We start from the raw sequence: 13,972 nt of genomic DNA on the forward strand, positions 1-13,972 counted from the left end.
TTATGCATGCAGACTCCGAAAAATACTGTGGATAGCCAAGAAAACAAATGGATCCACAAACAAATCAAATCAGAGTTTTCATTAGAGACACAAATGACTAAGGTCAAATGATCTTACTTCAGATACATTATGCAAAAACCTAGTTCTCCAGAGAAGGCTCTAACACTGAGAAAGATGGAAGGAAAGAAGAGGAAAGTGGCTGGACTCTCTTACACTGGCAATGGGTACACCTTTGGAAAACTTGTTGAGGATTGGTATTGGCTTAAAGTAATGGGATTGCAGTGGCCTAGCGGTTAAGACATTGGGCTGTTGACCAGAAGGTCGGCAGTTCAAGACCCAAGTACTGCATGTCCTGTTCTTGCCCCAGCTTCTGCCAAACCTAGCATGCAAATGTGAGTAGATAAATAGGTACCACTTTGGTGGGAAGGTAATAGGGTTCCGTGTGCCTTGGCATATAGTCATGCCAGCCACAAGACCACAGAAGCATCTTTGGACAACTTTGGCTCCTTCAGCTAGGAAACAAAGACGACAACTGTTCCTTAGAGTCACACATGACTGGGCAGAGGAACTTAATGTCCCATAACCAAATCAATTCATGGTTCTGAAATAGCCTGTTCTGCTATTCTCTTGGACTGTGGATTCCTCATTGGACATTCACTTCATCTTGTGAAAAGTGTATCGCCCTGGCATACCTGTCCCAGGGATGATGAGCCTTCCTCCCAGGCAGCCAAATGTCCCTGTAGCACTATTCCCAGGGTCTCGAGGCAGAATCAGAAGCTGCTGGGAGCCCATACTTTTGTTTCTTAGGTTCATGAAATGGTTCTCCCTGTGGCTGTCTCCTGGGAAGGAGCCCGGGGGCATGGCTCCTAGCAGGTCTGCTCCTTCATGCATCCCAGTGGAGGAAGATGCTGTGGAGGAATTGTACACTTTGATCTTGAGATTAGGGAGCGGATCAAGCAATGGAGAGTTGGTCATGGGGATCTTGTCAGAGGAATCTTGCAAGGCATACATAGGGCCACGATAGACACCGGCATTGGCAGTTAGATCAGGCTGCACTGAAGGGTGGAGCAACTGGGGGGTATCTGAAAATGAAGGCAGGAAAAGGTTTAATAAAGGGAAATGTAATATAATAAGAAAGCACACATTAAATTAACCACAACTATTTTCATCTTGGTAATGAGTTGCAGAAAAAAAAAAACCTTGCCTGAATAGTAAATCAAAACTGAACCTTGATTACTACTGCTATGGACGATAATAAATTTGTTGCCATAAAACAGCAAAGTGTAGAAAGGGTGATGTTTTACCTGCAGCTTTTGCGTTGTTCAGTTAAACAAGCTACTAAATATTCAATTATATAACTGTTAACTTTATGTATTTTCACAGAATTTATGCCAATAGCATACTCAGGCATATGTTTCATAAAATACTAAAATACCCAATTCATATGTTATAATATCTCAGACGCAGCGTCCTTTAGAATCTTTAAATGCTAACATATTGATCATGGCAGACATTTTGTCTGGACTTGATTCCATTTCACCAGATGGAATCTGAATCTGATGCAATGAACTGGTCTGAAGTTATTTACTGTATGCTGGCCTTTTTCTAATTTGATGCCTTCCAGATATATTAGGTTACATTTTCCTTTATCGTGTTAGCTATGATGACAGGGTCTTTAGTCCAACATACTTGGGATATCATGTTGAAAAGGGCTACTTTATTTCATATTTACAATACCATATGGTTTTTTTTTCTTTAGCAATACCACAAATTTCTCCTATGACAACTGATACATAGAAAAAAAAAAGAGGGACATTTTATCTATTAAAACTTATCTAAGGAAGTTGATATTACAGCAATGTAAGGTGAACAGGTCTGCCAATGAGAGCTTGTTTAGTACAAATGGAGAAGGTTGTCTCATAATCATATGAAATCATGGACATTTTTACTTAACAGAATCTTCCTCCTCCTTCCCTGAGTTTATGTAATCTCTTTTGTTTTAATGGAAACTGTATTGTGTAAAGAAATCAAGCAAGTTCACCCCAGGTTGAAAAAAAGAACAACAGTGGCCATCAGTTCAAATCTCAGCTTTCACCTCTGTCTGTCTGTCTCAGAAGGTTCACTAATAACACAGAAGGTACAAAAACACATGACGCAAACTTCAAAGCAAGCTGGATCTTACCATTTCTGGAAGTTTTGAAATTAACTGGGTGGAAGCCTCCTGTTAATGCAGCAGAGGAGTCTGTTATGTCTGTGTCGAAATCCCGACAGTTTCGCCTATACACAACCAGCCCAACAGCCATCAAGATAACAACGAAGACGAAAATGGCCACCACTATGCCAGCATACAAAGCCACATCACCAGATGTCTCCAGTACTGGGGAGAGAGAGAGATTGGATAAAGTTGTCACTTTCTCTTTGCTCAATTCCTAATTTAAAAACCTTCAAACACTGGCTATACCAGGGGTCCTCAAACTTGGCAACTTTAAGACTTGTGGACTTCAACTCACAGAAGTCTGAGCGTTCAAGCCCACAAGTCTTAAAGTTGCCAGGTTTGGAGACCTCTTGGGGTATACGGACATAAAGATCAAAGTCTCAAAGATGCTTTTTCCAAAAGGCCAAAAAAAGCCAAGAAAGTCCATTTGCCTTTTGGAAAAAGCACCTTTGGGACAACCATGGCCTGGTTGATTAAGAATCTCCATAGACACAAAGATCAAAGCCAAAGGATTCCAAATCAGTTACATTTCCCATGCTCATTCTCTCTCAGGATTTGGGGATGGGCCTTAAAAAATAATAACGGGAAAGCTCTTTAACTGCGGGGGATGGGTGGGGGTGGGGAACCCTATCATTTTCTTAATCGCTTGATTTGCCAATCTTCTTTCAAGTAGGCTTCCTATTTAGAGGCACTCAAACCTGAGACAAGAGAAGGAGGAGAAGCTTCCTCCAAGACAATGGGCTTGCAGTTCAGGTCTGTAGCACTAAGCAGGGTGTTCCTTATTGCCATTCTAGCTTACTTCCTTGTAGGCAAGCTGATACCATTCATCAGCTGAATGGCAGGAAGCAAGCATTGATTTTTCTGCTTTTGTTAACAGTAGGCTACGGGGGCTCATTTCTCCACCAGAGAGAAATTTCTCCACTATTTCTCATTTCTCCACTATTTAGGTTGATTGCCTAGTTTGGAAGAAGGTAAAGGCAATTCTCAGTTCTGTGGATATGTGCTGTAGGAGTAGTGGTGTGATTCAACTGGTGTAACAACCGGTTAGGTGAGCATGCGCTTTGCGCGCAGCCTCCACATTTAAAATAACACATTTTCAACTCCATTGCTTATATTCTACTGCAGCCCCTGGGACTAAAACAGCTGAGGCACGGAAAACCAATCTTCCACACGAATCAGCTGTGCTAAAAAACCAGGAAATAAAGCAGAAGGAAAGATCAGGGGTAGGTAGGCGGGCCAAATGCTCACCGGAACTACCAGTTTGCCCGAACTGGTCCAAACCGGTAGAATCCCACCCCTGTGTAGTACTATTCACATCTGCCATAATTGTGGTCAACTAGTTTAGAGAAATCTTCTACACAGTCCTGCATCCAATAACCTGGACAGAAAATAAAGAGTTGAAGGAAGAAATAAGCCTGTCAAAAGCAAGAAGATAAGCAAGGAAAGAAGGAACCAATAGGGAGGGAAGATCAGGAGAAATATCTGAGGTAATGGGTATTAATTGAAGCAAGAACTGATCAATACAGATGGGGGTGCACAACTGACAGGGCCACAAAAACCGGGGTTTACAATAACTGTCTCCATTCCTTGAAATTGCCTCCTGGTAAGGATTTAACCAGCTTTGTTCCTCTAAACTTCGTGTGAAGATCTACCTGTTCTGCCTTGTAGGAAAGAACTGCCTTGTGTTGTAACTGAAGGTTAGATTTAGGGGTACGTGACATTTCCATTTTGGGCTTTTGAAAATATTTCTTGATCTTTTATTTTAATACGTATTTGAAATGGAAGGGTATTATATGTTGACATTATTAGCCAAGAATGGTAAGCACACAAGCAAGCAAGCAAGCAAGCAAACACACAAACAAACAGATAAAGGTAGTAAGAGCACTCAGCAAGCAATCTCCTGCCGTGAACTTCCAAAAGGACATACGTGCTTGAAAAAAAAATCACCAGTGTTCTATAAGAAACCAAATATACAGAGGTGATCAGAGAATTGTGCACTTGGAAGGGGCCATTGAATGCAACCACCTACTCAATGCCAGAATCCGAATGAAACCATCTCCAGAGAAATATAGTAAGAAGGCTTTCAGTAGAATCAAGGGTTTGCTCTGTACATCAGGTTTAAATCACAAGAGTTAGTCTGCACGTACGTATACCAAACAGACAACAAACACGGAGCATGAATTTGAGCAGTGTTTTTCAAACTTGGCATCTTTAAGATGTGTGACCTTCAACTCCCAGAATTCCCCTGCTGCCTGGGGAGTTCTGAGAGTTGAAGTCCACGCATCTGAAAAGTTGCCAAGTTTGAAAAAAAACACTGAATCAGAGCAATCCCTTATGCAGGTTTCTCCTTGATTAGAGAAGAAATGGGCCCAGAGAAGCCCGAACTGGCAATTATATTTCCTGCATAAGTATATCTTTCCCTCTCCCCTCCTTCCAATGGTTCCTGACTTCCACTTTGATAACTTCTTTGCTTGCATAAGTGGTATTTATGTCAAAAACTGTAAGCCTTAAATTCAGTCTCTGTGAGGTTCTTCAGATAAACCTACCAATCAGAACCAGGGGAAAAAAATAGACTACAGCACTTAAATGCCAGTGGAATCTCCAGGGAACATTTTTTTTCCCCCTTAGCTGTGATCTTTCGGCCATTTTCAAAATATTACGAAGAGGCCTCATCTCACCTTTATTTAAGCCGATGAATTATTCCAAGCACAGCGAAGGGACTAACATTCACATGACCTACCTTGATTTCTCCTCCCCTCCCCTCTCTCCCTTTTCTTTTAAATTCTTTCCTGCTTTCCTGGATTTGTTTTCGCCACAAGTGTCCTGGAGTCTCCTTCTCTGTGAGGCAGAATATATGAAGCAGAACTAAGGAGATTTTTATGCTGCAATTATATCAGGGCTGTATTTATCATGGTGTGTGGTCCTCTGGGAGATTCTTCATCAATGGACAGCGGGAATATTGAAGTGAAATGAAGGAGAAATAACTGGTAATTTGAAACACACATTTTCCATAGAGGGGCTTTCATAAAGATGGCAAAGGTATATAGAGGGACACTCCTGTCTGGTTTCCATCATTAGGTGTTTCTAAAGTAATTCCTCGGTCCACCAGTCTCACTACAAGGTGAAATACAGATCAGGTAGAATAGAGGTTGTATATATTTATGAGTAATGCTGGTAAGGACATGTAATCTTCCTCCTGCAGTGCGTCCATATAATATTTACTCTAATATTATTATGATATATACGCTCAACATGTAGTCAACCTTGGCTGATTTTTGCAAAGCCAACTCATTTAATGTCTATATAAACGTCCAGCAGGAAATCCCCTGGCTGTAGGACAGAGTGGCCAGTAATGCAAAAAAAGTCCATAAAATGGCGATGGGAAACGTTCTTCTTGAAACCTTGTTTAACACTACCTGGGTGTGGTCAAGAAGACTATATTCTGAATTACAGATGAATATAGCGTCACGATGTATGGCCCTACACCAAAGGATGCCAATCTTAAATCTGAGAGAAGAAAGAAAAATGTGGGAATGGAAGGGTGAATATGACAGGGATCAATGTGGTGACACTGTACTCTCCAGATGTGGCTGAGTGCAACTTGCCCTCTTTCCAATAATAAAGAGGGAGTTTTAGTTTAGCAACATCAGTGGCCACCTGTTTCCTGTCCATGAGCTAAGGAATGGCTCTCCTGGCTTCACAGAAATAAATAATTTTGGAGTGGGAATAAAGACAAACATAGGATGAAAAGCCTAAAAGTTTTCGGAGATGGTCCCAAATCTATCTATCCAATATCCGGGAAACCTAGCAGGATACTTTAACCGTGTTAATCTTTACTAACCCTTCATTTGATTTTTGATGGATGTTAGAGGGGGGAGGGGAAAGCCCTAAATTAATAATGATGGAAATTATTCTGTGCCGGATCACCCTCAAGCAGAACCAATTACATCTTTTATGCTGCACATTCAATTGAGAGTACATGCTTTGATCTTTATATAGCCTCTGAGAAGCAGCCACTGTGGAAAATTCCCCTCAGGGGCTGGCAAAGGGAAGGGCTGACAGGAACACTCCAATTCCCACAAAACAAAAATGAGGGCTGGCGGATACCTTATAAGCTACTAACACATTAATGGTGGCCAAGGGAAAATCAGGGAAATGAGAGAGAGAGAGAGAGAGAGAGACCCAAGTTAAGAGAGGAAAAAAATTCTTACAGGGAGAAAGCCCACTGCTTGGCTGGATTCTCTCCTGGGATTTTGTTGAATTCAATCTTGTTGAATATTTAAGTGAAATATAGTTCTGGAGGATATGCACAGAGCTGAATATGTTCCTATTATTCACTTTTCTAGCTGCATCAGGGTTTAGTATGGGATTTGGGAAAGGAATTCAGAGCCTTGTGTGTGATTTGGCAGTCCAACAGAGAGGAGAGCCTCTTCGGCCTTCCAGTCATGTTTTTGCAAGAAAAAGAAGAAAATTAGAACCACTTAGGATTCAGGTCTTATCATACTCCATGTTGTGCCCAATGCAGGCATTTCCAGGCACAGAACTAAAAGAATAAAACCTCCAGATGCTAGTTTTTTTTTCCTCCACAGTAGAAGGCCTTTCTCTAATCTCAGAGAGAAATGTCCAGCTAATCCTGTTATAATTATAAATAGTGCAAATATAATTAAGACTAATTACTTTTTCTCAATCATACCAGTGCTTTTGCAATCATGGCCCCAGTAATAGATCCTTCTCCTTTTACTGAGCAGTTAATCTGAGCATTATTATCACCTTTTTAATAAATGAAGGAACTAAAGATCTGAATTATTAAAGTGTGTATTTTGGGAAATCTTGAAGGCAAGAGACTTATGCATTTCTCTTTTTTTTCTGGGGCCTGGCTTTTAATAATTGAATTTTAATACTGAGGTGAAAACTATTGTATCTCTGCTACCAAATTTAAAGTAAAATTCCTTTGACTTAAAAATAAACCCAGTTTGCCTTTTGAAAAATCCATTGGGCCTCCGGATAGACTTATTTTATGGTTGCATCTCCAAGGTTTCCTTCAATTTTATCTGTCCCTCTTGATCCTCTCTAGCTATGAAGAACTATTCCTTCAGTGGAGCTTCTTCAGGAGTGCCTTGACATCTTATTAAAACCCTTATTAAAAAAAACCCCACCCAAATGTTATCCCATCACTTAAATGCAGAACAATGAAAAGAAATGACTGTGAGAACAATGAAAAGAAATGACTATGAAATGGAGACTTACGGTGAGTTTTTGGTTCGCTTACAAATCTTTTATCTGTTAGAGGAAAAAAGTTAAAGAAAAAAAAAGTTGAAAAATGAGGATGACATGACAGTAATGATGGTAATAAACAGAAAACAAAAAGGTTGATTGTCCCCCCATCATTTCCAGCAAACCAAAAGGGAAAAGGAATGATGGAAAATTTAAACACAATGGAACATAAAAGATACATGCAAAAGAAAATCGTGAGCTAAAAGAAAATTGGCATTTTATACAATTGCTGCGCAACCTTTACTTTTTAAGCATCTACTGACCCACAACTCTAGTAGAACAGTTTGTTTAATGTTATAAGTTTGAACATCCTTACAGTCTGGGATGTAGTGTAAGTGAACACCCAAGGCCAGCTCTCTAGGATGGACACGGATTCTACTGTTTCTGCTGAAAGACCATCTCATAAAAGTACAAAAGACCTGTAAGACAACCTTAGCAACCTCTTCATTATGAGCACCTACACTCAGTTACCATTTCCACAGGGGCATGTTACACTGCATTTCTATTTAAATTGCAGTCACTTTTCCTACATATGCATCAGGAAATATGAATCGGCATACGCACACTTTAAATACTACTTCTACCTCCATCTTAGGTTATTAAATAACAAGACGCAGCAAATCTAAGCATTCATTCAGACGAGCACCAGTTCCATGTAATTTGCCTCTGGCAATTATTCAGGGAATCAGTGTTTTCTGATGGGTTAGAAGTCCCTGTTTTCTGTTCTACTTCCGAGTTGTCTCCTTTTGTTCTAAAGCTCATAATATTTCTTGTTAAAGAGATATGCATCTTTTAATAACTCATCAGTGCAGAAGCACAAATTGTCTCATTTCTCACTTATACTGTCTTCCCACTTTCCTGATCAAAGGTGTTTATGCAGTTAGACCTGTGCATCAATTCATTCCACCCATTTGGTTAAGTTCCTGTGTTACACGGTTTTGTTTCTAGATGCTCAGCCTGGCTCGTTTACATTTTCTCCCCCTGGAGATTCCTTTTCGTAGATCAAACTAACAAACATCAAAACTGTCCACGGATTACTGAACTGGAGCAGAATTGCTTAAGTGCAATTGTGTAAATCCAAATTTACTGGAATAGGATGGGAATGGGGGAAAAGAAATGTGAATAAAACATCTATATAATAACACCAGTTTGATTGGGAAGGAACAAAAATTATTGGCCATGCCAACACCCGCCATACAGGTGAATTTGTTGAAGCCTGGTATTCTACCAAAGGAGCAATTAACAGGCATATTGATCTAGATCCAGCATATGAATAAGTAAGGAACCAGACCATTCGAATGACCAGTCAACAAAAGAACCAACCAGCTGCTCAGAATTTAAATATAGCTCCAAACAAACAACCAATCACACAACCAACTGACCAAACTGGCACACAACACATTTATAAGCTAGTGGGAATAGGACAAGAAAATTCTGCTACCTAGTCTGGTAACGAAACATTCAGAAACTACATTGAAACAAGTTTGGAGAACAAACTATGGCCAAAAACATCTATATGTATATTCCAGGAGACCAAAAATGATGGCATGATTGACACAAAAGAATGAGAAATCCCTTAAAGCAGGGGTCTCCAACCCTGGCAACTTTAAGCCTGGTGGACTTCAACTCCCAGAATTCTGGGAGTTGAAGTCCACCAGGCTTAAAGTTGCCAGGGTTGGAGACCCCTGCCTTAAAGCTTATACCAGAATCAAGGGGTCATATACCGAATTGAAGTTACAGAGCAATTCTGATCTAGCTGCACCATAAGAATCAGGATGTTGGGAGAACTGAAGGAAAACCAATGGAATCAACCATTCTGATTTTCTGTTTTCCTGCTTCTTCGTAAGAAAAAGTATACTGATATTCTTTTTAACCGATCGTGCTATTAAAGTAGAGAATCTATATTCTCTACCTCAGCCATATGCAAATATGAGCCTATGACTAACATATATCCTATGTTTTTAGAGCTCAGTGTAAACTTATTGCCAAACTGTCTTTACGAGGATTCCTCTCAGTATTATGACAAAATAACTTGAGGACCTTTTACCATCCTAAATTTTTCTAGTTTGTATGTCTGTCTGCCTGTCTGTCATCTATCCATAGCTACCTTCCTTCCTTCCTTCCTTCCTTCCTTCCTTCCTTCCTTCCTTCCTTCCTTCCTTCCTTCCTTCCTTCCTTCCTTCCTTCCTCCCTTCCTTCCTAGCTACCTGATGGCTTAGAGGCCAGTAAATATGCATGCTTATTCAAAATGGTATCTCACTGATACAGTTTTGGAGGGAGGCTGGCAGCCATCAAAATGTAAAACTATTAAACAATGCTCAGATCAGTTGGAGTGTCATTTATCTGATCTGCACATTGCATTACAAATTCCTTTGTGATGTATAACACTCTGTGTGCCCTTCTGAGCCCATCACATCCATCTTGAAAGAGAGACACTCCGAATACATCCTTTGGAGAGAAACAGTGAAGAATCTTATGGCATTTTAATGACTGAAGCATTTATCAAGGCATATTTTTTCTGCACTAGATTCTTCCTTGTCAGCTGTATGGGGGAGAAGAGCATGAACTTTGTAGTGCCAAATCAGATTTTATTCATTCGTCTCTGTTTGGTTCCTATATAGGAGAGAGAGTAAGCACAGCCGTGGGGCCAATAAAAAAATCAAGTTGATGGCCATGAGCACAGTGGTGGGATTCAAAATTTTTTTACTACTGGTTCTGTGGGCGTGGCTTGGTGGGCTTGGCTTGGCTTGGTGGGCATGGCAGGGGAAGGATATTGTAAAATCTCCATTTCCACCCCACTCCTGGGGGAAGTTTACTGCAAAATCCCCATTCCCTCCCCACCCCACTAACCTGCTTTCCAGCTCCGTTCTCCTGTGCAGGGCAACAAAAGAGGACTCAGCCGATCAGCTGGGACTCAGGAGGCAGAGAATAGATGGGAGCGGGGCCAGTCAGAGGTGACATTTGCTGGTTCTCTGAACTACTCAGAATTTCCGCTACTGGTTGTCCAGAACTTATCAGAACCTGCTGAATATCACCTCTGCATGAGCACCTGATTGAAGCTTCAAAGCACGGGTGTCAAACTCGCCGCGTCACAGTGCTGTCATGTGACTTCTCCCCCCTTCGTGGAGCTGATGTGGGCGTGGCCTGCGCATGATGTATCCGGCCCACGGGCTGCCAGTTTGACACCCCTGCTCCAAAGGGTCAATTCAACAGCGCTGTTTAAAATTGCAGAGGCAGGCTTCAAGGGATGGTATTCTACGATAGCAAAACAACCCAGATAGGAAAACCATTTGTTATCCCAACAGAAATCCATGTGACAACAGCAGGTGGCAGCACCAGCACACACACACACACACACACAAGGAAAACAACCATCTGAGTTTTGAAAGTTTGCTGGTTAAAAAGAAAACCAGAGACATGACAGAAACAAAGTTTGCTCTTTTGCTTCATCGGGTAATTTATTTGTATTTCTCAAATGGGAGCAATAAATGTATTACTGTTCTTCCCGATTGTATTTAGAACAGATGGATGAGGACCACACAAAAGCTATCGGCTTTTTAAAGGCTAACGCTCACTTAGTCTTTTTTTGTGTGACGGACCAGCTACTGGCTTGGCTTACCGTGAGATTATGGAACATCTGTACATGTGCAAGGCCAGACAGAGGAAACTGACCAACAGCATCCTTTCTGAGATAAACCTGAAGCCCTAAAGGACTATAATACTGAAGTAGGTATTTGCTGCAGCTGCCTGACAACATTCCTTCTGCTGTCGAAGTGTAAGCTGGGAAAGCAGTAACATTAATTACTGGGATGTACAGATAGCCCTGGACTTACAACAATTTGTTTAGTGATCGTTCCAAGTTACAGCGGCACTGAAAAAATGTGACTTATGACTGTTTTTCACACTTATAACAGAGGTGGTATTCAGCAGGTTCTGACTTGTTTTGGAGAACCAGTAGCGGAAATTTTGAGTAGTTCAGAGAACCGGCAAATACCACCTCTGACTGGTCCCGCCCCCATCTATTCTCTGCCTCCCGAGTCCCAGCTGATCAGCTGGGTCTTCTTTTGTTGCATTGCACAGGAGAATGGAGCTGGATTGCAGGTTAGTGGGCTGGGAGGAAGTGAGATTTTGCAGTAACCTTCCCCCTGGAATGGGGAGGGAATGGAGATTTTACGGTATCCTTCCCCTGACATGCCCACCAAACCATGCCATGTCCACCAAGCCATGCCCACAGAACTGGTAGTAAATTTTTTTGAATCCTACCACTGATTTACAATCATTGCAGCATACCCATGGCCCCAGGATCAGAATATCAGATGCTTGTCAAGGGGGTTCATGTCTTTGACGGTTGCAGTGTCCCAGGGTCACATGATCAACTTTTGCAGCCTTCTGACAAGCAACTTCAATGGGGAAACCAGATTCACTTAACAACTGGGTTACCAAATTAACAATTGCAATGAGTCACTTGACAATTGTGGTCCTAAAATGGGGCAAACCTCACTTAACAAATGTCTCACTTAACAACATAAATTTTGGGTTCAATCCTGGTTGTACGTCAAGGACTCGCTGTACTGAAAATTTCAGGTACTCATTAAAACTAACTAGCCAAATAAACATATCACGGCTTATTCCTGATCCTTTGATCTGGGACCTGATGCAGAAATAGTTTTGTACAAACACAAAAACGATACGTTATTTTCAGATGAAATGCTTGCTCTCTTCTTATGGTAGAATTTAGATCTCTCTAATAGTTTTTCTTCCTGCATTAATATTAAGGAATGTTAAATAGAAGGCCGAATATATCAAGTATGATACTTTCATTTGCTTGCAGAATATTAACCTTCAAGACTGATTCAAAATTAGTCAAGAAGAAGGGGCATTTTATTCACTAATTTTGACTAGATTCTCAGTCATTTTCCTGGTTTTTTTTTTAAATGATGTATCTCGGAGAAGAAAATTTTGATCACACAAAAGTTGTTTTTTAATGAAATAGTCTAATACAGGTAGTTCTTGACTTATGACCAGTCCTTAGTGACTATTCGAAGTTATGCCCCAACCCGAAAAAGGTGACTTGGATCTGAAGTTGTGATGGACATCTCCCCCATAAACACATGACCATATTTGATGACGATTTTGCCAAAAACTGGCAGTTACTTCCAGTTTTTTTGGCAAAATTGCATCAGTAATGAACCATTGGTTCACTTAACAACCATGGGGTTCCCTTAATGACCACAGCACTTCTTTTGTGATGGCTGCCATAGAATTCCCCATTTTACAATTGTTATGACCTACAACCAAAATGGGCAGGCTCCATTATGGTCGTAACTCAAGGACTCTTTTTATAATGAAGATGGAATTCTGTTGAATGATATGGACTTTCATTTCAAGCATTTGCTAGTTGAGCCAGACGATACGTGAAAGTTGTTTTCACTGATTTTCAGTATCCACAGCTCGATCCCAAAGCATGTATCCTTGCAAATTGTTCCTACTTAAAATCCCAATCCATCAACCCGATCTGAAATGATTCACTGAAATAGCTGGTCCAATGGCTTGTTTTATGCAGAACGTAGTATGAACCCAAACTTGCTGCTAGAAAGTACTCAGTAGGAGTCTGCACCCCATCACTGCTCTGTAAATGTATAATATTCCAGATTTGCAAGCATGAATATTATCCTATAAATGCCATAGCAATTTGTGGTTAAAGGACTAGTTTAGACTAAAACATTAAAACTATCCTAGAGAAGCTGGGAGCAGACAGAGTCAGCAATCACGTCTTACCAATCTTCTCAGACACACCTTCAGAAGGCGCCTCGCAGTTTACAAGGTCTTAAAAAGATCTCAATCACTCCCTTGAACATTTCTGACTCTTGATCTTAGCCCTCTTTTTCCCAGCCTGTGTACTGGAACTTACTTTGCATACATAGCCCATCGGTGCAATTTTTGGAATCAAGGAGGACGCCGCTACAGTCCTTGCCTCCATTTTGGGGAGAGGGAGCCATGCATTCTCGGCTCCTCCAGTGTGTGCACTCGGTGCTACAGGCTGACCACTTGCTCCATTCAGTCCAAGCTCCATCTACTGCATTGCCAAAAGAAAGAAAAAAAGGACACATGAGCACAGAGAAAGCTAATTAAAAATCCATGGGCCCCAAAGGGGAAGCTGGTCAAATGGGCTATTTCAGAAGACCTTTGTTTTTGGTTTGGTTTTTTTTGGGTGGTGGTGGTTCTGCAGATCAGGGCTGGTACAGGTATTCCTCAAGTTACAAATGTAACAGAGCCTGCCCATTCCATTCGTAACCCGAGGATTCATGGGAGTGAATCTCATACCTTGAACAAGATCACTCCCTTCTTTCGCCCACACATTTGCTAATCGAATGAGAGTCTTGTTAAGTGCACATGGAGTATTTTACGGTGGGGAAGGCCATGGGGGCCTGCTGATGGAACACCTGCTTAAGACCACCCAAGGCATCTTGGTCCCCAGAGGCT

The 13,972-nt window shown here is 41.1% G+C and overlaps 1 protein-coding gene across 2 annotated transcripts in view; it reads right to left on the reverse strand.

Annotated features, from left to right (window-relative positions):
* Positions 1–13,972, reverse strand: part of UNC5B (unc-5 netrin receptor B) — a 223,865-nt gene that overhangs the window by 21,978 nt on the left and 187,915 nt on the right. Inside the window, exons 7-10 of one of the 2 annotated variants that reach the window (XM_026713557.2) lie at positions 13,401–13,565; positions 7,463–7,495; positions 2,183–2,377; positions 693–1,082 (exon numbers count right to left, since the gene is read on the reverse strand). In XM_026713557.2, the coding sequence (XP_026569342.1) occupies positions 693–1,082; positions 2,183–2,377; positions 7,463–7,495; positions 13,401–13,565 (783 nt within the window). The remainder of the gene's footprint in view (positions 1–692; positions 1,083–2,182; positions 2,378–7,462; positions 7,496–13,400; positions 13,566–13,972) is intronic. The other variant, XM_087932313.1, reaches the window with a different exon arrangement.

This window comes from Pseudonaja textilis, chromosome 4 (assembly GCF_049901715.1).
Source record: "Pseudonaja textilis isolate UNSWEBS1 chromosome 4, rPseTex1.2, whole genome shotgun sequence".
Lineage (NCBI taxonomy): Eukaryota > Metazoa > Chordata > Lepidosauria > Squamata > Elapidae > Pseudonaja > Pseudonaja textilis.